General features: G+C 29.9%; 1 protein-coding gene across 2 annotated transcripts; it reads right to left on the bottom strand.

Annotated features, from left to right (window-relative positions):
• Window positions 1-26168, bottom strand: LOC136984957 (ATP-binding cassette subfamily G member 4-like). 2 transcript variants are annotated; one of them, XM_067282105.1, is made up of 13 exons: window positions 26138-26168; window positions 24029-24247; window positions 21291-21408; window positions 20998-21184; window positions 20775-20920; window positions 20574-20697; window positions 17489-17603; window positions 14654-14880; window positions 9556-9654; window positions 9280-9448; window positions 5316-5416; window positions 1298-1453; window positions 1-1214 (listed from the first exon to the last, which is right to left on the bottom strand). In XM_067282105.1, exons 2-13 carry the CDS (start codon window positions 24198-24200, stop codon window positions 873-875), a joined length of 1956 nt encoding a protein of 651 aa, XP_067138206.1. In that variant the 5' UTR covers window positions 24201-24247; window positions 26138-26168; the 3' UTR covers window positions 1-872. The 2 variants fall into 2 exon arrangements, with proteins under 2 accessions (XP_067138206.1, XP_067138207.1); XM_067282106.1 differs by lacking the exons at window positions 24029-24247; window positions 26138-26168 and having other exon boundaries at window positions 21298-21379.
• Between the last annotated feature and the right edge of the window lie 792 nt (window positions 26169-26960).

Here is a 26960-nt window from a genome sequence, read left to right as displayed (position 1 = left end):
GTACTATTGAACTTATTTGTTTTTATACTGAATGTCCCATCAGATAGCATTCAGAAATTTTGGAGCAAGGATGTTCAAATATTTTCAGCTAGGCTACCTACTGTGTTTCTAGGAAAAACTGAAGTGACTAGTAAACAAACTGTATTTACTGATTATTTGATAAAACAATAAAATTGATGATATTTAGGGGTGGATGCAAGGGGAGCTACAGGGGTTTGAGCTCTCCCTGCTGACAAGAAATTAACATTTATTTGTTCAAACTTCAAAGCATTTATAATGGCAAATATGGTTTATTAGACTATTCACAATACATTTGCCATGTACGTTATTAAAAGGTCATTATTAATTATTTAAATATTTTTAACTTTTGATTTCGCCCTTCCTTTGGATTCTTCTAGATCTGCTATTGATGATATAAAAATGGAAACCAATATTGTAAGTACAGCAAAATTATATGATAATGAATTTTAACATTTCCAAGTGTTTTATAAGTTACATAGAGCACATAAGACATGAAAAAGTGGAGAATTGAATACCATTAATGATTCTCTGTGTGATCTTGTTACTTTGGATAAGTGAACACGACAATGAGGATACTCTATTAAGCATTCTTGACTATATTGAGGATACTAAAAAATAATCATCCAGTTTATAGTTCAAAAGTTTTATAATATATAATAAAGAATGAAATCAAATATACCTGTATCATTCAATAATATTTTTCAAATTTTACATCAAAGATATTAATAACTTCTCCACAGTGAAAATTATTAATACAGAAAACATATATTAAAATTTTATATTGTATCCTGGAAACTTTAAAACGAGCATATATAAATTTTAATAACAAAAATTGAGATTTAAAATACGTATTAAAAATATTTAACTTTCAATGACAATAAGAAATATGCTAAAATCCTAAAAATAAAGAAAAATGAAATTAAAACAATAAAATTTATATAAAGTAAGGAATGTGTTATTCCCATTTCTTCTAAGAAATATTCAGGATCTTGAAATGGACAATATTCTGTAGGGCAGTGCAATAAAGTCCGATTAAAACTGTATGTAGAAATAAGCATGCCTTCAAAACCGTAACGAAAAATTGATATGTAAGTAGTCCACTTCAAATATGATGGAATTACATTAAAACGAATGAAGAAACCACAAAATAATACATGTGGAATAATAAAACATGCAGAAAGATATACAGCATTCTGAAATAAGTTTTAAAGATGTAGTAATATTAAAAATTTTTAAATCAATTTTTGCAATTTATTTCAAATTATAAATAACTTACCTGAGGTTTGAATATCGATCCGAAACAAAGTCCTATAGACTGACTAATTAAAGTGGTAAATAAACAAATCAAAATAAAAATACAGAATCTGGTTATATCATTGGTTTGACCTGACATCCAATATATAATACTTCCAAATACAATTGGCTGTATTACCTAAAATATTATGATACATTTGAACATGTAATAAATTTTAATGTGGTGTTAATTGTAATTAAAGTTTTATAAAATAATAATAATAAGTTTTATAAAATTTAAACAGCTATTTTAAATGCGTCAATTTGATCATTTATTTTATCTATTGATATTTTGTACACAAGAAAATAGAGTTATTCATTAATATTACCAGAAATGTGCTTATAATTAAACTACATATTATTAAAATAACATTGAAGCTTTTATTTTGTATACTTTATTTACAGAACTTATATTATTTAGAATAAAGTGTAGCTAAGATTTTACATATTTTACGAGGGTGGTTTTTTCCAAGCTTCGATGGTCCATAAAACAAAGACAAGTGTAAATAATAAAATGAATTTATTACCAAAAGTTAGGTACAAACATGGTTACTTTTCAACATAATCACCATAAAGATTGAGGAATTTGTCATATCTGTGGATGAGCTTTTTCATCTCCTTGTTGTAAAATGTTGCCGCAAGTAAATTTAGATGGCCTTAACAACGTTGTTTTGAAGATCATTATTAGTTTGTTAGTCTCAAACCTCTGCCCTGCTAGCCACGTTTTCAGTTCATAAAACAGGTGGAAGTCTTCACACATTAAAAAGTTTTAAGCTGGGTGGAAGTCTTCACCTCTTTTAAACACCCAGCGTATAGCCCCGATTTAGCGCCGAGCGATTTCCACCTCTTTCCTGAACGGGAAAAGTGGCTAGGAAGGCAGAGGTTTGAGAGTAATGACAATCTTCTAAAAAACGTTAGGGCCCATCTTGAGTCATTGGTGGCAACATTCTATGACAAGGGGATGGGAAAGTTCATCCACAGATATGACAAATGCCTCAATCTTCACAGTGATTATGTAAAAAAGTAACCATGTTTGTATCTAACATTTGGTAATAAATCATTTTGTTATTTACACTTGTCTTTCTTTTATGAACCATTGGAGTTTGAAAAAAAAACAGCCTACATATATTAGTAATAATGATGAAATATCTAGAGAATGTAAGAAAATACTGAAAGTGAATATGAGAAAGAGGACTTAACAGAAAATCCTACAAAAGCAATAAAAAGATATGAATGTAATATTGAATATACAGGATAAGAACAGTAGACTTTTGAATCATTCTGCACATTTGTGCAGAATAATTCAAAAGTTTCCACACCCACAAGTTCACTTGAATAAGCTGAAGGGACATACTGTGATTCATTTATGTGCATATAACATTACATGTGTTAACATACATTAATAATTATCTAAGCTGGAACACTAGATATACCTTACACATCTTTCCAGACAAAAATTTAATAAAACAAACATTTTTGGCTTCTTTGATAAGCTTCTTTCAGGTTTACCAGTACAGAACAAAATTTAAACAAATATTTTAATTTTGAAACAAAAATATTCTTTGATGCAATAGTCATTTGAAATTATAATGACTTGTGAATATAAAGGATTACTGAATTTTATGCGCACTTATACAACATAACATAACATAAAATAAAATAACTTCACTGACTCCAAAGACGTCACGACTGTTACAGCATATCTTATTTTAGAGGGCTATCCAATAAAGACTGCCATACAATAGATAGTGTTGCACAGTCACTATTATTGATGCATTGTTTTCTCAATATAGCTTTGAAAATTTCTAATATTTCCATTGTTTGTAATTTGTGTTCATCATATATTTGTCTTATAAGTTATATTAAATTTAATTCTAGAAAAACATTTCCCATGTGTTGCATTTCTGTATCTCATTGAACCTTTGCCATAAAAAGAAGAAAGAAATGTACTTTCAATTAACCTCAGTTCACAAGGCTAATGTTGGATGCAACACTTGCCAATGATATTTGGTGGAAATTTTGTTGGAATGATGGTTTTTTGGTATTTACCAATTGGTTAATAGATTTGTAACCTTCTTTTGGAGTATTATTCCCACAATCATTCCAAGAGGACTGTAATTTTCACCGTGGTACAAAGAGCCTTTGCCACTGTTTATAATTACTAGGCATGTCTAATCTACTGAACATGACTGGCATGATAATTTTTGAAGAGATACGCTCATGCACGACATGTCTCAACTACAAAAAACAGAAACTCCACCAAATATCATTGGCAAAAACAGGCAGACCAGATTCAGATACACAATATTTCTGAATTTCAAGGATGAAGTGCCAACCAAACCCATGGAAAACGCCAAAGAGCACATGAAAATGAAATGCAGGGACAGTTTGCTGCCAGAAAAAGTTCAGAAGCTGTTTGAAGAGCATCCCATGCAGTCTAAAATTGCTCTGGCTGCACAACTGGACTGAAATCATCTGAGTCTGAAGGCATTTTTACCCATCTTAGGATATTATTATGTCTCTGGGTCTTGGAGAAGTCTCTGGGTGAGATTTGGTTATGACCCAAAGAAGAATCAAAAATATATCAGCAAATTGATTTCAGAGCCAGAAGAACACCAGGAAAAGAAGTGATTATAGAAAGTAAGCATGGCAAGTCTTCCTGCACTCTACCCAACAAGATAAATCTGCTGAAAGCAAAAATTGCAAAACTGCAGAAAGAAGAACTGACCTCAATACCTCAGAAGGCACAAAAAACAAAAACAAAAAAAAAAAAAAAGAGTTACACTTTTGGATTGGATTGTCTTCCGACTACCAATAGAATTTCTATCAGCTGTGCGACATTGACATTCCAGAAGTCCAGGACATCATTCACAGTAATGACAATTATGAAATGTATGCATGGAAAGAGATGGCTAGTTGAAGCTTGGAGCTCTGGAATGCTGTTGTGAAATCATGATTCATCACATGAATGAACAATAGAGAAATTAAAAGAGAAAGTGAAAAGATAATAGAACCGTCAGCAGTGCAGCCTAATGATTCCAATAATACTTAGACAACTTGAAAGATGAATCCTTAGACTACAAAGAAATGGAGTGAATTTTTAATAAGAATTGAATTTGTACATATCTCAGCTGTATTATAAATATATAAGTAAATTTAGAATATTAGTTTTTTATATTTTCTAGAAATAAAAAAAAATTTGATAAGATTGTAGAAATATAGATAATTACCATAAAATTAGATTATTTATCAATATTAGATATTAAGAATATGATTTTAATTTATATTTAAACTTTATAAGATTTCACATGACATAAAAGGATAAATTAATTTATTCATCTTTTTAGAGTAACCGGAATTTCTACTGTAAATAGGAAATCTTCTAAATGTAATTATAAAATTAGCAGCTATTAGCTCCTTTCTAGTGTTTGCAGCATTTAAGTAATTAAATACTTCACTTTTCTATACATTTCATTTTATTGATATAATGGTTGTCCAGTTGTCCACAAAGTTACTGTGCAATTAGAAATTTGTAATGACATTAAAGTTACAAATTCAGTGTCGGGTAAGAAATCTGTCATGCATTTCCACTTCGTGGTAGATGGCATTGCTGCTTAGTCATAGATGTTCTGGATTTTGGACTATGATTTCTGTAAAACTTCTTTGCTGGTCCATAATTTCTTGTGGAATCTGGCCTGCAGGTCTTCAGACCTCACTCCTCTGGGAAACATTCCCAGCATTTGCTATATGAGAAACTGCAGTATCATATATAAAACTTTACTTAAATCTTTTCTACTGCTTGGTAACTTTTCAGACACCTTGTATATATTTAATTTCAAACTGAATTAAGAAAATGTACAGTACATAGGCAGTAATTTTATGTTTTATTGATCTTAAAAAAATTTAATTTAATCCTACTTGGATTGAAATAACCTACAATTGTTAGTGCATAAATTACAAAATTATAATTTGAGAAGTTTAGGAAAAAAAATCACACTTACATTGTAAGGAATATCAGCAAGTGTTCTTGCTAGGTAATAACTTTTGAGATTATACCATCTGTTAAATATTTCTTGCTGAACAATAGCAATTTCATTGTTAACTAAAAAAAGTAAAATAGATAAAAATTATTTGTTGTTTTCAATTATTTTTTTATTAATTGTAATTAGACAATACGAAACAGATATAAATGATTTTAATATACAAGACTGAAAAGGGAATCAATTATTGACCTTGTTACCTTATTGACCTAATTACTGTACTTATCAGGCTTGTATTTTTTGACATAATTTGACTACAAAAACTAATTTTTAGTGCTTTATTTCTGTTTTCCTAATTAAAAAATGCACACTATCTTTCATCATTAATTTAGTTTAATCAAAATGCATGCAAGTACTTTCAACATTTTACAATTATCCAGACAGAATAGAATGTATTTAGAATATTCCACCTGAAGACAACACCTGTAAAATGTTGAAAGTACTTGCATACATTTGGATTACACTTAATACCAAAAGACAGTATGTATTTATTAATTGTATTAATTTGACATTGAGTGTGTTCATCAGTTTTATTAATTTATTTCTATATTTCTTTTTGCAAACACTATAGAACAAAAAAATTTAAATAATTCTGAACATATAGACACAAATTCCGTATCTGTAGAACTAAATGAAAGATATAAAATTAAAGTTTGTTTATTTTTTTGTAGAAAAATAGGAATCGGCTTGTAAAGAAAAAAGCAGTTTGTAGCCCAATAAAAAATTACTTGGATAATAGATTTTTAAACTACTTTAAGTAACTTTTATATAAAAATTTTATATTTTTATAATATATATTAAATTATATATAATATATATACAGCATATATATATAAAAATATAAAAATTTTATATTTTTATATCAGATATAAAAATATAAAATATATTTTTATATCTGTTTTAAGAATTCATCATACTTTATTTTAATGAAAACTAATGCTGTGATTATAAATAATATAATGTAATGAAAAATTAAAAGTACAGTAAGACCCCGCTTAACGCGGGGATGCTTTCCTAGACGACAAAGCACTAAACGAAACAGCGGTAAAAGAGGTCATTTTAACATCGAGTACATAGGGATAGGGGAACACGCGACCAAAAATAAACAAATTTTCCTTTAATTTTAAGTTATTTTTATATTAATTTGTATAATAATATATGTTAAATAACATAAACATATGCACACAGAAATGTAAAGTTCATTTTTTGTGACGAAGATCCTGACTTTTCTGAAATTGTTGTTTTTTTTTTTTTTTTGCAATAAAGTCGTGAAGTTTCATTTGTTGCTTTTTTCTTTCCTTAAGCAAATGTTGCCCACCAGTGGCTGAGCAGTTCTGTCGCTAAACACTGGGAGTTTGGTTGTGGGTTTGTGCCGTGCTTGGACAGGCTGGTTATGCAGTGGCGTAGCGAGGTGGTGCAAGGGGGTCTATCATGCACTGGGTGCCACTCGCAGAGGGGCACCCAAATGGTCTCCAAGACAAACTATATGTGTTTCTGGAGGAGGGAGGGAGCATCAATAAAGTGTCGTGCCCCGGGTGCCAGTTATGTTCACTACGCCATTGTGGTCATGTGAAGTTTTCTGGGTTTTCTCCACATTCGTAACACCTGAATAGGGGCCAGTTTCCCTTACAAGATCTCCTGGAAAGCATTTCCCCTCATGTAACATCACGTACCAGAGAAGACAACAGGGAACTACTCTGGTTGTAACTTTCTCCAGGATACACCTTGGCGCATTACTAACCACTTATTAACATGCGCCAGGTGCTTGCTAATGTCAGGATTTCTGATATGGCATGCAGAGAGAGAGGGAGAGAAGAAAATGTTAGTAGCAGAAGATCACATCCAAAATGCTTTGTTTTGCTTTTGCACTCCTTTCAAAATCTGGATCATTTGCTACAATTTGATCAACAATTTCGGCTATCATTACCAAACTCTTACTAAAGAAATCTGTAGAGAAATTTTTTGGGTTCTTTGTTTCCAGAATCTCTATTTTCCAGTTCTACACAAATTCCTTGTTCTGCCAGTTCTTGAAGGTCATCGTTGGTAAGGCTCTCACTAGAAACCTGCAGTACCTCCTCAAAATCCTGCTCATCTACATCTCCTAGTCCTGCTGTATTGATTAGGTTGAGTTTGATCAACCTAACGATACAGCAATAGGCTCTTCTCATTGAGAATTCTTGGATACCTTCAGCCATAACTTCTTCCACACTTCGTTCGTGCATTTATCAGTTAATTCTTGCCAAGCGAAACCAATATTGTCTATGGCATCCATGATGATGTATTTTTTTCAAAATTGCACCAGACAAACAGATTTAAAGAAAGTACACCATTTTGCCACCTTTTTCTGATTGGTTTGTGTTAGTAAATAATAGTATTATATACAAATCAATAAAATGCCACGATAATTTAAATCAGTGTAAATTTTGAGATTTTTTTTTTAGGCTTCAACAGACTGCGTTACATCAAATCAGCGTTAAGTGAGGCAGCGTTAAGCGGGTCTTACTGTACAAATTTTAAAACATTTTCAATAATTATTTATTACAGAAATTACAAGTGATATAATGCTTTTCTATATATGAGGATACTTCAAAAAATTATTTTTGAAACTGAACATAAATTCTTTAAGGATAGGTCATGTGTTATGTAAGAAAATACCAAACACACTTTATTAATTTAAACCAATGAATGTTAGAAAAATAACATTTGCATTTAAAACAACTTTCGATACAAGAGTGAATCAAAAGGTAAATTATACCTTCCCCTTAGAAAAAAATAAAAAAAATCACACACATAAAAAGAGTCATAAAAAATATTGTTTTGGAAAATAACTATTACACAAGTACACTGGTGCCTTGCACTTCAGATTTAATTCATTCCAGGAGGTCGTTAGGATTCTGAATCAATTTTTCTCATTAGTAATAATGGAAAATGAATTAATCCATTTCCAGACACTAAACAATATCCATTTTGATAAACATAAAACAGCATATACATATAATTTATGGTAAAAATAACAATCAAATGCCCTAAATAATATATTAAAAAATGAAAACAATAAGTAAAATATGTAAATACTGTACAATAAAATGAAAATTGCATTTATTGGTCGCACACTGTTGAATTTGGCATCTTAAACATGGCCAATGATGTTTCTAAGAGACACAACAAATTTGAACAAATGGTGTATATATACTAAACAAGTTACAAGTTTGAAAATTGTTCAGTAGAGAGAGATATTACCACCAATGCTAGCACCAAGTGAAAAATTTTTATCCCTTAATGGACAGTAATTATTCTGGCATATAACTTACTTTTTGAACTATTCTTGTATTAACATTTATAAGTTGTTTTAAGTATAATAAACACTCAATCAAAAGCCATCTAAAATTATTTTCCATATAATGCAATTCCAATAATGCAAGTAAAGTAATAAGGAGTTATAGACTTCTGAAAAATAGTATGTTGGCATTTATAATGATGTACGGAAATTCATATTTCAAGAGCACCTATCTTTAAAAGGTTTAAAATTCCAAATTTCCAGTAATTTGATTATCAATGTATCAAAATTTTTACAAAATTCTAACAGATAAATTACCTTCTTTTCAATAACTAGAATGAATTACAAAGCACAATCAACAAAAGATCTTCAACATTTATCAATTTTTACATTAAATTTTGTTACTGGATGTTAAAGGTTTTGTTGATTGTGCTTTCTAACAGGCACCTTAACATTTGCTTGATGGATTAAATCAAGCAAATTGATCAAAATATTATCTTGTATATTTCAAATATCATTTAAATTATAAAAAATTAAATATTCTCTCATCTAACTATTATTATTCTATATGTCTCTTAGTGACATTGACTCAAGAAATTATTAAGAAATGTGAATGAATAAACAAGTAATAAAAATTGAAATAGTTACATGTTAGTATTGTGACTTCCATTGATGTAAATGCAAGAAATATAAGAATAAACAAGAGACAAGAAGTGTTATCTTGTATCTTACTAGCATCATTGCCAATGCCATAGTACATCAATCCCATAAGTATTCCAATAATTACATGAATTGCTGAACTTAAATAAATTATGAACTGAAATAAAAATGTATAATTTATTTATACAGTTTTAACTTTGATAAAATACAATAAACATATATGACACTATAGCATAAGAATGATGAAAATACTCTATTACTTACAGGTTCCTTCATTATGCCTAAAAGAGCACGATTGAGTAAAATGAGAAACTGATACCAGGTATTTCTTGCATATTTAGATTTATCTTCATAAATAATGCTCTGTTAATTCAAATTGAAATATTAGATAATAATAAATGCATAAAAATGGAATGTAACAATTTACTAATCACTCAAACATGCACATGAATCTTATGAGTTCAGATCAATATTTGTTGGAGACAAATGTTTGTTAATAATAAAATTATCAGATCATGTGAAAGAGTTTGCAAACCATTAAAGAAAAGATTTTGTTCTTTGAAACACACTTAAGATTTTAAGTTCAAGTATTTTGAAGAGTGCAGTCTCTTCTCACATTTCTAACTTCCAATGCAATTCTTTAAATCTAAATCAAAACTTTCCAAAAATTCAATTATTATGTTACACGTCCGTTGCCTAGTTGAATTCTTACAGTCTAACTGTGGTGTACTGTGACATTTGATGATAGGGAAGCTGTGTTTCTATAAGAAGCCGACTTCCTGGGGCAATCAGTAAAGTGCATCAGTGATGGTCTAGGCTCTAGAGTCCATTTGTATTCGTTTGTTCCATAAGCTAGTAAAAATCGTAGACTTCTCTAAATGTATTTTTAATAGATTATCTGATGTACTTAATAAATAAACAAGTTCAATATAATTACCTCTGTTATTAGATTCAATAGATTCTCTTTAAATTCTTGCTTTGATAAAAAAACTTATAACATCTATTAATTTAGATATAATATATCTATTAGCTGTAACTATCTTGTTATAATTTTCAACATTTATCTTATATTATTTACTAATGTTAATAGATTGTCCGTCATTTGTTTTCTAATTAATTCATTTTACGACCAGGTGGCCACAGAAATTTCCAAAATTTACAACTTTTTAGTCACTCTCATTGAAATAGAAAAATTTTGTTTTTATTACATCTTATATTACAAAGAAATCAGTCTGCACTGTACTCGGCTAGAGATTGGTTCGGTTAAGCTTTTAAGTAAAATTCCAGCTCTCAACAGGGTTTTATTTATGTCCCTAATTCCCTAATCTCTTAATTATTTAACTATTTGTTAAATAGAAATAAGTTGAAGTTGATTACTTTGTACTCAAATATTTGTAGTCTTGCGAAAGAAGTGGAAAGACAAATTTTTATGACAACGGATACATAAATCATAAATTTAAGAAATATAAATTCTAGAGTTTTTTTTTGTACCTTGTGCATCTCATTCATTAAATTTAGTTGTAAATGATGCTGCCAAAGTAAGTTAATTTTTTAACATTGTACAAGAATTGTACATGTTTTTCTGCATCCCCTTATAAATGAGACACACTAAATCATAATATCACTAGTTTAACATTGAAATCTGTAAGTAATACAAGATGGGAGAGCAGAAAAAAAGCACAATAAATATATCAAATATTTTAATGGATTCTTTTTAAAACTCCTGTCAACTATACAGAACTATCATAAAAACATACCAGTAAATTCCTATCGGTTGGGTTAAGTTATAAATCTACTTGCGATTCACATAATGGGGCGAGGGCAGCCAAATAGCTAGCAGGCAGGTGGCTAACAGCCCAGAACCGGTCCTGGATAGAATCATTGGAAGCATTTTGGTGTGTAGCTTCCACCAGCTAAACTGCCTGAGGTTGGTGCTCTGTAAAGTGCATGAGCAAATGCTTATAATCTGGCTGTTTTACACTGTTCAAATATTTTTGCCGTGGAAGCTGTCCCGTATTCGACAATATGGCGCTTCCATTGGGAATATGCATATATGAATTTATATTCGAATATACAATAGCAATCTTATTGTTTTTCTCACATGTAGTATAGAAATTTGTAATAAGGTACATAATGTGGTTATATTAAAATATTAATTTAATTAATCCAAAATACATTAAAATATGAAAATAATTGTACAATATTATATTTATTTTTTAGAAAATACAAGGGAAGTGGAGCTTCCACCACTTCCAATGACGGCACACCACTGCAGTCTAACATACCAATCTATATATATATATAATCGAGACGAGTTGATAATAATAATAATAATAATAATCAGTGCAGAGCCCAAACGGTTAGGAGTTGAAAGTTGAAATTTGGTACACAGTTAGGGTACGTCACGAAAATGCACACTAAGAAGGGATTTTTCGAAATTCCTCCCCATGGGGGAGAGGGACTGGATTAAGTCTTAACACTTCCATCAACAATGGAAGTGTTACGTAACAATGGAAGTGTTAAGTAACAATGGAAGTGTCAACAATGGTAGTGTCAACAATGGAAGTGTTACATAACAATGAAATTGTTAAGAGAAAGCGACGTGTAAGACGCAGGTGCAGTTTTTTCGTTTTTGTGGGAAATTGAACATATTTTTAGACTCATCTAAAAATTCTCTAATTAGTCTGGAAACAGGGAGAACCCAATTCTTGCATTCTGTGAAAACGGATAAGGTAAATATTCTTAATCTTCGGTATTGTTACTTTTGCCCGAGCAACGCCGGGCCCACCCGCTAGTAGCTCTATATTTTAAGTAACAAAGTTTGATAATGATAATAATTGAACATTGATTATTTTGTGTAATATCAGTTGTAGTGTCGATTTTCAGCAAATAGAAAGTGGCCTCTAATTTCCCGTACTATTCTGTGTCTGATTATATGTTTAATTGCAGAAATTACATAATTAATGGTAATTTGAAAGTAATGTTATAAGACCACCTCTACCTCATAAAGAAATACCTAATTTTTCTTTCTGGTTTTGATTGGATTTTGTCACATTCTATAAATGTATTTTGAATACTTGGTCATATTTGGAAAGTAATAAAATTATCTCTAGAAAATTACCATTGTTTGCTTTGTTGGTTTCTGAGCTCAAGATATAAGCACTTTTAAACCTATGAGCTCAAAAAGCCAATCCTCTTTTACCAATTATATTAATAACATTTATTACTCTTTCCATAACTTCTTTTCTTTCCCAGACAATGTTTTCCTGCAATGTTGACACTTTAGTAAATAATGTATTATAGAAGTTTCTATTTTTTAGTTTTAACATGTGGCTTATAATGCATTTAACATGAGATTTGCTTTCTTCGTGTTCTTGAACACTTTGTAATGTATGGTGCCATTTTTTTATGAATGGACCTTCATTTTTGTCACTATATGACAAGCATATAATATAATTCATTAGTTTTTACAGAGTAACTCAACTATCTTCTATTTATTTCATTTTTAAATTTAAATATTAATTTAAGATTAAATAAGGTCCTTTAAAATTGTTCTTTTATTCTATGAAAGCTGAAGCTTCAGAACCCAAATGCAATTAATAACTAATGTTATAAATCCTATGGTTTGCTAAAAACAACATAAAAATGCTTTCTGATTATAATTTAAAATTTATATCTTTATCTCAGGCTTTGAGGCATTTAATACCTATATTGTTTACAAGCCTTAACTGGCTCCATTAAATCCAGCTTAGCCTGCCACTGCCACCATGTGATAGTTGAAAATCTTTGTCTTCATAAGCATCTTACTGAATTCATAAAGTGTGTGCATTTCATTATGTTTACTAGAAAGCATCTAATATTGTAATTGTAATTTTAAATACAGGTATACCTCGCCTTACGTCGGTAATTGGTTCCAGGAGAGGCGACGTAAGTCGAAAAATGATATAAGTCGAATTTACTTGTATAGTTACGACGTAAGTCGAAACTACGGTGGAAAACTCCAATAATGAGCACTTAAAGACCGCTAAATAAGACGACAACACAGAAACTCAGATGTTTTCATGTTTCGTTCTCTAGGATTTATGATGATTATATTAACATTTACTGTAAATGTACATATTTTAATATGATTTTATGTGCTTTTAACGCTTTTCTAGTGATATTACGACTTCAATATTTGTGGCGGATGGATGTAAAGTCGAATAAAATGACTTAAACTTGATTTTTATTTTTCCATATACTTTTTTGACAAACGACGTATAATCGAGAACAATGTAACTCGAAACGACATAACTCGAGGTATACCTGTATTATATAACCTTATAAAATACTATCTGGGGCAACTGAATGTGCTTGGAAAAAATTATATATTAAAGTTAAAAATAAAAATACACATATATAAATAAAATAATGAAAGCACCAAAATTTTTGGCAAATACACAGACAATACTTTAATATTATATTAAAATAAATTACCAATTCCAAACACTATCCTGTGCATCCACTAAATCTGCCATTAAATATATCTAACCATTGATCTATACAGTACTCAAGTTGCACAATTTCAATTTAATGAATCAAAAAAATGTAACAAAATATTGTTTTTACATGGAAGTTACAGTTTAATATGGTATTTTAAAACTTCCTCACTACTACTTTTTAAAATCAAATATTTTCATCAATAATATTAATGTTAACTATGCTAACTATTATAATGTTGCATTACATTGCAGCTACTTTTGATTTCCATCACGTCATGTGCGTTAACTCTTTAAACATGAAATTGGCCAAAATTGGCTTAATCTGTCCAAATTGGCCGAAGGGAAAGTTGTTTGACTTATTTTGCTATACAAATTTCCCTCATAGCCTGCAAGATAAAAACAATTTTGTCTCCAGGTAAATAAAAAGAAGAAATTTTCAGAGGTTAACAAGTTAAATGTAGCTTTACATCAGGAAATTTATAATGGATTAAATAGAAATAAAAGTCAAGCTATAATGTGCTAATTACCGTTGATACTGTTATTGTTTTCTGGTGAAACTCATTAATTAAGCATTACTTAAATTTCACTAACATTATGGAAAAAATTTTTCTTAAAAAATTTACTGTATTTTTGGACAATTAAATTTTTTGTAGCATCTGATTTTCAATTTCAAAGTTTCTAAAGCTTTTAACATAAAAAAAAATAATAATAAATAAAAATGAATTCTGAGATCTTATTTGAATATATCTTGTATTTTTATAGATTTTATCAGATTTAGATTCTATAGCTTTATTATTGAAAAATGAATTTAGAAGATTTAAATTTAAATAAAGCATTTGAAAATATATTTTAGTATTAATTTAATATTCATTAGAATTTACCTGATTATTTTTCAACAAGTTTGACGTACACATATTTTCATCTGAAACTACAGCATCATTCTTATATTTTTTCATAAATTTCATTAAAGAAAATGCATGTTTTGATTTCTCTTTCAAAGTTTCAGTTTCCGTACATTTGTATTTTTCGGCATTCACAGCAATTAATTTATTTCTCATATTCAAACTTTCTTCTGCAGTCATATTAACTCCTAATGCTATTTCTATAACTTAAATATTAAAAAAAAATATTTCAAATAGTGGTTATCTTTATTTATAGTTTAGTCTGAAAATTAAAAAAATATATTCTATAAAAATAACAGATAATTTATTATTAACTAAATGGTTTATTATTCTTTTTGGGTTGTAATTTGAAAAAACTGTACAGCTATAAACTCCCACTGTTTCCTGTCTGGTGTCTGTCTTTACTTAATCTCCAGAACAGAGTTAGACAGATAAAAGACAAGACCAGATATGGAAGCCTTAAAGGCAAGAGGTCCTGATTAACTATACATGAACTTCTAATGGAAAAAACTGGAAGTCATGTTATTTCAATTCAAAAATTTTCTCCTGAAAGGTGTTAGATAGATGACTGGCATGACTCTATTGGTAAAGGAAAAGTATAATGTACAGGGGCAAGACACTACAGTACTAATTTGAGGTGGAGACCGTGTGACAGATCCAAATGATCAGTAGGATGCTACTTGCACATTGATGAAAAATAAATACCATACATGTACAACACTGTCATTACCCTGTAATTTCATTATTTACATGTTAATTCATTTATCTGAATTTTCAATTATCTGAATCACTTGCAGAATGAATCAATTCGAATAATTGGAGTTCTACTGTACTTTGTTAATAATATCTATTTCAAGTTTATTTGAGTGAAATAGAATGTTTATGTCCAAAAGGTCTGCATTCTAGTTTATTAGTAACATTTAGATAATTTATAATAATTATTATATAGATAAGTAAAATCAAGTAGTCTCTGTTCATAAATATTCCTTAGAAATGAGTTTTTGAAATATTTTTAGAGGGAATGTAATACACTGAACTTAAAATTATCTGTATGCAGATTATCCATGCATCATCAAAATATTAAAATGACTGTAAAATGACAAAGTATCATAAGCAACATTTAGCATTTCTTTTATCCCTCAACTGTCAATTCTAAGGGATGGAAGTCAGATGAGTCATTAACCCTGGATAGTAGTTTGCAGTAGACAAAGTTGGGGGATGTGAGACTTTGACTTATTGATGCAATATTTATGGTGATAGTGTACACACATTTGTCAAAATGCTCTCAGATTTGTACAGTGTATCTACAAAAAATAAACTTTCCGGAGTATTTTCTGTAGTCTATGCTGGACTTATCTGTCGTTTCTTTTATGGTTTTATTGTGAACTGATGTTAGGCAGTTAAACTAAACAAAACTTATTCTGTGTTGTTTTCTTTTAAATATCCTGTTTTAAAAAATTTGAAAACTTCATAATTAAAAATAATTTAAAACATCTAATAAAACTGATTAGAAAGACTGCAATTTAGTAATACAGTATAACATTTTTATTATGAAAGTCAAGTGACTAAAAAATGCAGACTTCATATAAATGAGATTCATATTAAACAAACTTGGCTGCTTTTCAGATCTCCCAATTGCTGTAGATCATTGAAATAGTATTCTATGGCATGTTAAACTCTTTTGCTATTGTTACTTTCAGCTTTTCTTCCTTCTCAATTTCTTCTTTGATTTTAAGTTTCATCTCTAAGGATAAACCCAACTGCTTACATTTTGCCATTTCCAATCACTTGTGAAAACCAGCACGTTAAAATGGAACCTCCAACAGCACTCTTGCATACTTTTTTCCTAAGTAAAGAAAGCACATGATACTCACTTGCATGGCCTGCAAGTGCCACAATGATGTCAAAATAAAGTTCAGACTCACTATGTCATAAAAATTACAATACATATTACCTTTGTATTAACAAACGTGAACAGCATGACCAAATGAAGCACGACCATGACCATGAAGCACATTTTGGTCCCATTCTGGGATGAAGCATGACCATGGGATGAAGCATGAAGCATGACCATGAAGCACATTCTGGGACCAAAATGTGCTTCATATTACATATTAACCAAACAGCTTTACATTAAAATTAAATTATTTGCATTTAAGTTCAGTTGTGTCTTGCCCCTGTACGTCATACTTTTCCTGTTAACAATGTAGTCATGCTGGTCATGTATCTAACTCCATTGAGGAAAAAATTTTTGAATTGAAATGTGACTTCTAGCTCAAAGCAGAAGTTTGTATATAGTTAATTCGGGCCTCTTGCCCCTAAGCTTTCCATGTCTGGTCTTGACACCATTCTCGAGATTAAGGAAGAACAGACAGACGGCTGATGACAGTGGGAATTTATAGGTCTACAGTTTTTTCAAATTGCAGCCCAACAACTAAATGAATAATGTGTATTAATAATATATTGAACAATTAATTTTATCTTTAAGTAAATAAGGTAATTTATTATATATATTAAAAAACTATCATAAATTGCATTTTATCTATTTAATTAAAAAGCTTTCAAAATTAATAAAAATGCAAGATATTTTATAATACATATTTTTTAATTTTAATTACATCAATCACATGACTAAACTGTTTTTTTTAAAATAATGTTTTCAAAAAGTTTCCAAAAACTAATATAAATTACATCATTAATTATTGATGATAATGCAAGAAAAATAAGACACTTAAAAATACATAAAGTATAATAACGTAATTTATAATATAATACAATGTAATAAATTTGAAATTAAAAAATGACAATTCTTACCAAAGTCAGCAGGATTATGATATAATGGGCATTCAAGATTTTGACTCGATAAAAATGTTAGAAGATTGTTTGTCAATCCATCATACAAACATTGGCCTTCAACTAAGACATATAACTAAAATTTACAAAAACAGATGGTTGTATTATTTATAATTATAAAGAAAGAATAATTGAAAAATAAGTTAAATGAATTTCATCATTCATAAACAGTTTCCTTCAGCATTCTGTGTAGGAACATCATACAGAATGCTGAAGGAAACTGTTTAGCCTATGTAATAGCCGCAAAGAAATCTTTAAGGGTTTAGATCAGCGTTTCTCAAAGTGGGCAATAATGCCCCCTTGTGGGCGGTGAGTAAATCTAGGGGGGCACTGGAGGCAGGGTACTGAACGGTGACCAAAGGCAAAAGTTGGGGGTCACTGACAGCCATTCCCTTTTCTCTGTTAAACGGATAAGAGAAAACATTGCATTTAATGGTTTCCAGATGTTGAGAACAATGTACGGTAAGGGCACAAAGTGTGAGATTCATAGAAAAGTTTTCCTAAGAATGTTTCCAATCCTTTCTCACACGAGAAAATGGGTTAGGGGGCGTTTGGTATAACTTTATAGACAAAGGGGGCGGTGGATCGAAAAAGTTTGAGAATCACTGGTTTAGATTAAAGAACATAAAGAGAATGTTAAGAGGGAAAGAACGACAATAGCCTTAGCTGAGGAGAGCACGTAAATAGGTAATAAGATTCTATGGAATGTTGTGCATGGTTTGCAGGAACTTAGGAAAAGAAAATATTTGGCAATTGGAGAAATTATGAATTTACAAATGAGGGTTTAGAAGAAAAATTAATTAAAACATTAAGGATTTAGACTCTCTTCCTAATGCATAGAAATGGTGCCTGACAAAAAATGTGGAAATAAAAAAGAAAAAAATGGATTGTTAAGGACAGTGGCGCATTCAAGATTTAATTTTGTAGGAAGCTGAATTGAATGGATAAAAAAATTTTTATGCAAATGCAATAAAATTCCCACCTTATCTGACTGCTTATTCATAAGTAGTATATATATAGAAGACATGATACAATATAAATAAAAAAATGAACTTTAATTATTAGAAAATTTTCCAAAAATCTTTTTGTTTGTTTTTCCTTTTCTTTGGAGGGTGCCAAAGCCATTGGCCTCCTCTGGGTACACCACTGATTAAGGATAAATATTGACACTAATTTTCTTTTAGTTAAATGTAAATAAGTTTTAAATTTTATCTGGCATTTTTAAGTTTGAATTTTGTATTTACTTTGATAATTTTCAAATGTTCAGTTCTAAAAACATCAAAATTAGATATGTCCTATGAATGTAAATTTTTATAAATATGTTTGAATCACGTAATGATGGGCTTGTAAGCCTGAAAGTACTCAAGTTAGAAAACTACATGTAATTAGGATGCCTTTGGGAAGAAGTAAAGGTCTGAGATGTTTTCTTGTCTGAGCATTTGAATTAAAAAATAGATAAGTATTGAATTTGCATTTTGATTCTTGCTGTTATCTGGTATAGGATGTATTGTATGATATATAGTTATAAAACTTGAAATATTTTTCTGAATGACAGTAAATAAATTTGAAAACTATACAAATAGTATCAATAAACTTAAATATGAATTTTGATTTTCACTTTGTTAAATTAGGAAATTACTGCAACAGGTAGCACATAGCACTTGCCTGAGTGGAGTGTAGTAGTGTTTACCCCCTGTACATCATACTTTTCCTGTTAGGAATAGAGTCATGCCAGTTATGTATCTAACTCAAACAATTTTCCCCCAAACAGTTATGTATCTGTTCGGGGGAAAATTTTTGTATTGAAATAACGTGACTTGCGGTACAAATCAGAAGTTCATATATAGGTAATCTTGTTTGGCTTTGTAGCCCGAGTCTCCTCATCAGTAATAATCTCTACTACAAAGCCTTTGCAAACTTTGTGGCAAGACTCATCTCTAGCAGGTCTACTCACCATTAAATGGATTCTACCAATATGGACTCTCAACTGTGTTAATATTGTTGTTGTGTAGGGAGCCTTACTGGCCCCCCTTTTTTCCCATTTAGCTGTGTAAAATGCCGTGTGGTTTGTTATCTTCTGTGTAAAATTTAATGCACAATCTTATACACTCTTTCACCATTTCTTGTGCTTCTCCCGTGCACAAGACCCTTTGTATATATTGTCTTTATGCCTAGTAATTGGCTCCCGACATATGATCTTCATCTTTCCTCTTCTTCCACTCTATCCCACTCAATTCCATACTCCCTCCTTTCCCTCCTTTTTACCTTTCCTTCTCAGGCTATGCCTTTTGGTGAGGCCTGACTCTCTCAACCAACTATTCTAGTGCTTTTCTCTTACGATTTCCACGTCTGACCTCGACATTCATCTATCTAACATTTTTGTTGAGATTAAGGAAGGACAGATAGATAGGTGACAACAGTGGAAATTTATAGGTCTATAATTTTTTCAAATTGCAGCTAAATAATTTTTCCATAAATGCAATATTTACAAGCACTTCCTGCATAGTTTATACAATCTGTTGCCAAAATTTTAAAAAATTTATCATCATATAAAAGCAATTATTCTAGCATTTTTACAAGATTTTTTTATTTAAACAAGTCATACAAAGTCTTTCAAATGTTAAGATTAGCAACTTCGATCACATGCGGAGCCATCGCAACCAATCTAACACAGATCACTTTTCAAATATTAATAGTATTCCAGTATTAATGAGTAGTTGTTGACCATCCTCTCTTTCAATTACAAAAATGAATAATTCTTTATAGCCTACATAACCTATAAAATGTGATTTTGGCATGTAAAATGTGATTTTGGCATGTAAAATGTGATTTTGGCATGTAACACTTTGAAAGCTCTTGTAAATCTTTCTTGAACCAGAGCAGAAAATCTCATATACAGTAGTTTATCTTGTATCTACCACATGATGTAACAAATTCTCATACACGGAAATTTTTTAGAAAAATAAATAATTTTTTGTAATATAATCAAGTAAATGAACATATTGAATTTATAATAATGTAAAGAAAACATATCAAATATACTAACTTTGGTAAACTGCTCAAAAACTTTTGCACTGGCTTGATGAATACTACATATAACAGTATGTCCTCTATTTGCTAAATCCTTTAACATTGAAATACATTGGAAACAACATAAACTATCCAAACCACTGTAAAATTAGGAAATTATTATTTAATAATGTTACATAGTTAATCTGGACATTTATTTTCAAAAATATACATTTACCTGGTTGGTTCATCTAGAAATATTAATGGTGACTTATTAATAATTTCTTGTACAATACATAAACGCTTTTTTTCTCCATCCGAAAGATTACGTACAAGCGTGTTTTCACATTCGGTTAAACCCCAATAGTGAATTGCATCTTTTACCTGTAAGAAACAATACCTTATTATGGAAGACAATTTAATAATTAATTTTTAAAAAATGAATAAATCAATATTCGTACTAATTTACACTTTTCTTCTCTGGTAACATCATTAAATTTTAAATTGACGGCTGTCATAAGTGTTTCTCGTAACGATAAATTAGGAAGAGGTACGCTATTACTGGGAACATAGCAGAGGAATTTCTGGAATGATTTCTGTACTCTCCTCTCTCCATTTACATAAATCATGCCATTTACATTTTTATCACTAAGGGAAAAAAATAAAATTTTAATTATAAAGTTACAAATTTATTAAACAAATATAATTAATTTATTAATACTGGTTAATTTTTAATTATAGTGGAAATACTGACATCAAACCTGTGAGAATTTTTAAAAAAGTAGTTTTTCCTGCTCCTGATGGTCCTATTATTGCCATTAATTCACCAGAACTGATTGTTCCTGTTAGGTTTTTCAATATTGGCATTTCACCTTAAATAGTAAAAAATTAATTGAAAAAAACTGCAAAAATTAATTTTTTATTCTAATTTATAGAAGAACTACAGTAATACTGTAAGTTGATAAAACTTTTAATATATAAAAATATATAATCATGGATCAATAAATAACCAGTGGAAATTTATATGTCTACAATTTTTTCAATATTAAGATAACCGAAGACAAGAAATTATTCAAAAATACTAGATTTTTAACAGTATTTTGAAATTTTTTAGTGTTTTTGTTTTCAACAGATGACTGAAAATAGTGTTTATTTTCAGTAAGAAATTTTATCTTAGAAAAAGAAAGAATTCAAAGACCAGAATGTTAGAAACATTCTGTTCTTTGAATTTTCTGAAAGAAAAAGCATTCAGAGATCAGAATGGTTAGAAATATTCTGATGTTTGAATGTTTTTTCTTTCTTTCTGTAGTATATATTCCTTTTTTTGTAAATATATATATAAATAACAATCTGAAATTTCAGAAAATATATTGTAAATTGGTTAATGTTACCTTAGGTGCCAAGATGGCGGCTCGTCTCTGATTCCAGTAAGGGAACAGTGGGACGCACGTTCTAACCTAACCTAACCTATTCTGATAATTTGGTTGCTAATAATTATGGTAATTTATTAGAATAGGTTAGGTTAGGTTAGAACATGCGTCCCACTGTTTCCTTGCTGAAATCAGAGACGAGCCGCCATCTTGGCACCTAGTGTAACATTAACCTGTAAATTTTATATTTTTCTAGAAGTATTTGCAGAATAATTTAATTATTTTTAAATATAATAATAATTTTTGTCAAACACAAAATTGGCTACTTTAATTATTTTCATGTTATAATATCATCAATAAATATCTTTAATTAATATTGTTCTATAAAGAATAAAACAATACTTTGCACTGTACACAATATGCATATTAGGGGAATAACAGCGCCAAATTTGCCCTAGTGGTTGAATTTTGCAGTAAAGAAATTTTCCTGAAAATTGAAATACCAAATTTGAACGAGGTTTATTCAATAGTTCTTTCTACAAATAATTTAATATATTGATGCGATGCTGTTTAATTTAGAATTAAACAATAGCGCATTAATATTGTTTAATAATGTCCAATAAATGACTTTATTTGCTATGAGATCGATCAGAATTGATGAGAGGTGAAAAACAACATTGTAAATTGGAGCCACAAACCGAATACAAACTCCATATAAATAACACTGACCTGTATCTCCCAGTTTGTCAGGCTAATATAATTACGTCAGTCTGGCGTCATTCCTTTGTTTTTTCATAATGGAAAAGTGTAAAAATGATATAACATTGACTTAAAAGTACGCGTAAAGTAAACGAAGAATTGAGTGTCGATCCCAGACTTCATGGGTATTTGAAGGTTTAAAAACACCAGACAGTGTTTTAATAATTTTCAATAGTCTATTTTACAATAGCAAAAGACATCTAGAACACAGGAAAAAAACAAATTAAAATTGGTTAAAAAGTAGAAGGAAACTCGCAGCTAACTTATAACTAAATGCAAAGGGATTTCTTTCAAGACAGTTAGGCCTAAATTACAAACTGTGGGCCCAAACAATCCCTAGTCTACTCATTATTGGAATTATTATCATTTCCGTATCATCAGACTAAACAGTATCTCAAATTTTTGTATGTTTTGAATCAATTCTATTCAATAACATCAAAAAGAAAATGGCTGCCGAGAGGGAATGGAATGGATAGTTGGAATAAGACAACACAACACGTGGACGATCTGCCAAAGGAGGAGGTGAGGTACTTTCAATGGAAAACTGGCTCCTATTTAGGAGTTAGACACGTGAAGAAAACCCGTAAAACTCAACCCGCCAGCTGGTTAATGAGGCGCGAATCAACGACCAATACCAGCATTCGGTGATTTTTTTACTCACAAGAGTTATGGAGGACGAAAATTTTGACTAGAATCTTTTCATATCAGAGTAAGGACGGGAAGAAACTTGTTGACCAGACAATATTTTAAAAAATTATTAAATAATGGAATAATTTTGTAACAGTATTTTATGGGTACGAAGAAGGGCAAAGTATTTATCAATCGCGAGCCCAAATATCTCTGTGGACCTGTTTATGAATGCATCGATCAAAAGACCTTATTTACATAATTATGATGTTAAAAAATTATATTAATAACTGTAGTTTCAGTTAATTGCCTTTAGAGATAATTCTGAAAGAAATTTCCATTATTGATAACCATTGATCAATTAGAAATAAAAAATAGATATACGAAAAGTAAACACATTACGAGTGATAAATACTTGATAATTACAATTTTACTCGATTACCAACAGACACGTTAATTAATTTTACTAATTGATCAATAAGTTTGTTGGTAATGGAAGAAAACTGTAATTATCAAATCGTGTTTATAATAAATATATTGTCATATTATCATTTATAAGCATTTTTATTGCACCGTTTTCGTGTCAAAACCTCTAAACAACGGCCACCGATGGGAACAAAAACTGGCCGTTATTGCAGGTTAAAGTGTATATATTTCACATGAAAACATAATTTGAAATGCTTGCAGAGTAAAAAAAATCATTAAATAAGCTTTAAATTTTTCTAAAAAGACTTACTTTTTTTGGATTTTTTCACTGAATACGATATCCCCTGCCAAAATAAATTAATTTGACGTTTGTTTTTATTCACATATTCAAAATTTATTACTTCTTCAATTTCCACTCCATTAGTGTCTGGAACTGATAGTCTTGTACTGAGTTCTTCAGAATTCTGGTTGATATCATTCATTTTAATCTCTTGAATTGATGAAATATGGGCAATTTACGTGAATAAATCTGAAATTAATTACAATTAATTATGAAAACAAATTTCTTTTTACAATCACTACGTGGTTTATGGTTGATATTTGCATACAAATTGATAGATTTTTATCGACTGGATTTGCTCTCCTGTAATAAAGATTAATATCAATAAATACAATTAACATATTAATGAAAATCATTACATATTTCACGTTAATTAGAATTAATATTTGGAATATCTTCCCCGTGTTAATTTAATTCGCTTGCTTATTGTTTCTCTTGTGTTGGCATTTTCCAAAGTTTTTGTAAAATTTTGCGGAATGCCATTAAATGAAATCCTCTAATTCAGTGGTTCTCAAAGCGGGTGCCTCAAGTACGCCACAAGGGTGCCGCGAAATTTTTAAATAATTAAATTAAAATTACTTAAAATAATGGAATTAAAGTATTAAATTAAATAAACAATTAAAACAATTATAAAAAATGAATATTGGTTTTTTTTCTACTAATCTTGTTAAGTCGCCACTTGTCTCAGTGACTCGGTAATTGGCGATACGTAAATACTAGAAAAAAAAAACGAACTAGTTACTAGTTGTCTGTTCTTCTGTTCCTGCAGCGAGTAGAAGTGCAATATAAATGCGTTGAATGCAGTAATTGTTTTTATTATTGTTATATGTTCAGACAATAACGAAAAAGCATCATATAAAAATATTTTTCTTCTTTACAACAAGAAAAAATAAATTATTAACGTGTAATTAAATTTTATAATAAAATATTGAAGTTAATGTTGTTCAATATCATGAATAATTTTTTCATTAAAAAAAGAAAACGTGAGGATTCTAATGATCAAGAAGTGGTTACTGGTAGCAAAGCTAAGGAATCAATTAGCACTAGTAAATCATAAAAAATTGAGAGTTCATTTTATCACCAGATACCTTTATAATAGTAACTTTTGTTTTGAATGTTTTTGTGTTGTTTGGAAATAAACTTACTTACTTTAAAAAACTTTTATTTTTTTTCAAAGACTTTTCATCCTTCATATCTTTACTAACCGTAAAAAAGCAAAAATAAAATAAAATAAAATAATAATAATAATAATAATAGAGGTGCCATGAATTTTGTTTAATAATTTCAGTGTGCCACCAGACAAAAAAGTTTGAGAAACACTGCTCTAATTCATCAGAAATAAATTAAATCTGATAAATTAGAAAAGAATAAGAAAAAAAAGAAACTTGATTTATTGTTAAAATCACGCACATAAAGTCATTTGATTTACGATTTTCCATTCAAGGACTAAAAATATCCGCAACAGAAATGCGCAAAGTGATTTGATCGGCAATTTCTCGGGAAAAAACTGAATAAATTAGAAATTTACATAACGTATTTTTCTAAAATTTTATTTCTGAAGGACACTTTCTTCAAATTTTCTAGGAACTTTGGATCTCTTTCCCTCTAATCTATTCTCAAAAGAATGAAAAATGCACCAAAATAACGGAGTTTTCAGCCTAAGTAAAACACATTTGAATCGAATTTTTATATAACTTGAGTTATATATTCCATTTTATATCAATAAGGAAGAATCAAATGGTGATAAATTTAACGTATAAAAACAAAAATTAGATAAATATTCGTTAATATAATTTATAATTATCCATATGACGATATACATTCATACATATTTTGACTTTTATGTTTATTAGGTAAAGGGTTCTATATCGTTCAACGTGTTCACACCAAATTTGGCATGGATATTCTTCGACGCCCACAATAAATATTCTTTTAGGGGGTCTTAAGGCCCCCTAAAAGTTGGGGAAAGTTTGATAAATCGTAAGTACTGTTACAATCATAAAGATTAACTAATTATTATTACAATAAAATTAACTAATAAGTAATAGTAAATCTGAGAGATTAATTTAAACTGTTTACCTGAAAAGTGATGAAATATACAAAAATATAACTCGTACTATCTAAAATACTTTCTTCTATCCCGGAAAACACGTGGCCAACAGGCTGACCACGTGTTTTCCAAGTTTTCTTCACGGATCTAACGCTTAAATATAGACCATTCTCACATAGAAAGACCTCCCTGGAAGCCTCCAGTGTCGTCGAGAGGGGAGAGCTGGACATTTTTCCCTCGGGCCCGAGAAAACTTCGGTGGGCCTGAAGTGATTCCTATCCCTATAACAGGGATTTTTACTTGCAGAAAATAAAACTTTTTATTAATAAAGAAACATTCTACATATTTCATTTGTTCACAACACAAAAGGCAACGATGCGTTATAGATTTATGGGCCCCAGGCAGATTTGAATTAGAAGGCGCCCCATGTAGTGTTGTCTTCAAACATTTTTGTTTGGGGAATTCCCTAGTATCTTTGTTCGTTTTTTTTAACGCGACCGTCAATCTAGGGTCCCCAGATATGATACAAATTCAAATTTTGATATTATCAATACAGTAATGAATTTATAAAAGACTGGTTTGGGGCCCCAAGCAATTTCCCGTTTTGCCCATAGGATAACGTGCCAGATGAACGTCATTTAATATACAAAACCTCTACTTCGCGACCTAATGGTTCCAAGCAAAATGGTTTATTTAGGGAGGTTTTGGAGGAGGTGTGTGGGTGGTGACCCACACACCTCCTCTAAAACGAATTCTAAAGTACGAATTCTAAAGTATAAGGAATGAAGGTGTGAGGGATGTAACACGGAAAGAAATTCAACAACTAAAAATGTCATCAAATCAGCAGCTCGG

Source organism: Centruroides vittatus, unplaced genomic scaffold (genome assembly GCF_030686945.1).
Source record: "Centruroides vittatus isolate TY-2023 unplaced genomic scaffold, ASM3068694v2 contig_941, whole genome shotgun sequence".
Classification (NCBI taxonomy): Eukaryota; Metazoa; Arthropoda; class Arachnida; order Scorpiones; family Buthidae; genus Centruroides; species Centruroides vittatus.
Note: the sequence above shows the minus strand (reverse complement) of the source record. Positions and strands in the feature narration are given on the sequence as shown.

What these genes read in the sequence shown, in the direction of transcription:
- LOC136984957 (XM_067282105.1), bottom strand. Translation starts at nt 24,200, where the DNA reads ATGAATGATATCAACCAGAATTCTGAAGAACTCAGTACAAGACTATCA. An exon ending in TTTCTAGATGAACCAACCAG is followed by an intron (nt 20,698 to 20,774) that starts GTAAATGTATAT and finishes CTAATTTTACAG; the next exon opens with TGGTTTGGATAGTTTATGTT. An exon ending in TCATAATCCTGCTGACTTTG is followed by an intron (nt 14,881 to 17,488) that starts GTAAGAATTGTC and finishes TTAATATTTAAG; the next exon opens with TTATAGAAATAGCATTAGGA.